Source organism: Lepus europaeus, chromosome 5 (genome assembly GCF_033115175.1).
Source record: "Lepus europaeus isolate LE1 chromosome 5, mLepTim1.pri, whole genome shotgun sequence".
Lineage (NCBI taxonomy): Eukaryota > Metazoa > Chordata > Mammalia > Lagomorpha > Leporidae > Lepus > Lepus europaeus.
In genome coordinates, this window is record NC_084831.1 from 34,919,881 (window position 1) to 34,921,421 (window position 1,541).

The 1,541-nt window shown below is 67.6% G+C and overlaps 1 protein-coding gene across 1 annotated transcript; it reads left to right on the top strand.

The window, feature by feature from the left end:
• Positions 1-450: 450 nt before the first annotated feature.
• Positions 451-1,110, top strand: TMEM125 (transmembrane protein 125). Its single transcript, XM_062193301.1, has one exon. It carries the CDS (start codon positions 451-453, stop codon positions 1,108-1,110), a length of 660 nt encoding a protein of 219 aa, XP_062049285.1.
• The last annotated feature ends 431 nt before the right edge of the window (positions 1,111-1,541 follow it).

A 1,541-nucleotide genomic window follows, 5' to 3' on the forward strand; every position in this document is an offset into this window, starting at 1 on the left:
TGAGGCTTTATCTCTGGCTATTGGTCCCATCATCCACCGTGGCACCAGCTCCCTCCGCCAGCAGGGATGGGACAGGCGACTGAGACGGCCGGAGCCAGAGAGGTCAGGGGCCGGGCAGGGGGGCTCCCTGATGGGGAGGAGGGGGTCCTGTGGGGGAGGGAACTCTCCCGGGGTCATGGGGGAGCCATTGCTAGGGACAGTGGTGGGAAGGGCTTCCCCAGGGCAGATGGCGGAAGACAGGGGGAGGATTCCCAGGGTTCATCCCCTAGGCTCCCAGGTGAGAGCTGGTGAGCTGGGGAGGTGACACGGCCTCTCTTCCCCAGCAGGTGACAGCGACCTCAGCCTGGACACTGAGAGACATGGGACTCTGGGCCTGCTGCTGCCGAGCCATGGTCCACAGCCCCTGACCCCTGGCACTGACCTTCCACCCTGGGCCTGCCTGACCAAGGCATGTCCGAACAAGTGGCTCAAGCCCCAGGGGCCCGGGGGCTGCCCCAAGATGTGCTGGCAGAGCAGGTGGAGCTGTGGTGGTCCCAGCAGCCACGGCGCTCGGCGCTCTGCTTCGCCGTGGCCGTGGGCCTTGTGGCGGGCTGCGGGGCGGGCGGCGTGGTGCTGCTGTCCTCCACCAGCAGCCACTCCGGCGAGTGGCGCCTGGCAGTGGGCACCGTGCTCTGCCTGCTGGCCCTGCTGGTGCTGGTAAAGCAGCTGATGAGCTCGGCCATACAGGACATGAACTGCATTCGCCAGCCCCACCACGTGGCCCTGCTGCGCAGTGGCGGGGGCGCCGACGCCCTCGTGGTGCTGCTCAGCGGCCTCGTACTGCTGGTCACCGGCCTGACCCTGGCTGGGCTGGCCGCCGCCCCTGCGCCTGCCCGGCCGCTGGCTGCCATGCTGTCTGTGGGCATTGCCCTGGCTGCCTTGGGCGCGCTCTTGCTGCTGGGCCTGCTGCTGTATGAGGTGGGCGTGAGTGGATACTGCCCCCTTGGCAGGGGCACCGCCCCCTCTGCCCACAACGGCCACAGCGGCCACAGCAGCATCTTCAGCATCTCAGGACAGCTGTCTGCTGGCCAGCGTCACGAGACCACGTCCAGCATCGCCAACCTCATCTGATGGGGCCACAGCCCCGCTTCCCACGACTGCCTCAGTGTCCCCGGGGCCCACGCCCCAGGGTGAATGCATGCGTGTGCGCCGCCCAAGCCTGTGTCAATCCTTCTGTGGGTTGTGTGATGTGTGATCAGGAGCCCAGGCGGCGCTGTCAACCACATGTCCGGGTTAGAGAAACTTCTGGGCTGCCTGATGATTCCTGTGCCCTTGCAAACCCAGCCCTGCCCTGTGACAGCTGCCAGGGCCTTCTCCAGCGGACTCTTGCCCACCCCAGAGGCTGCCCCCGGGGCTGCTCACGGAGGAGTGACTGGGGCAGCGTGGAAAGGACGCGGGGTCCAGAAGGGGGCAGACCTGGGGTTGGACTCCTCCCCAGGGCCTTACAGCGCGAGGATTCAGGCAAGGGACCCCGGCTCTCGCGCCCGCCCATGTGTCTCAAG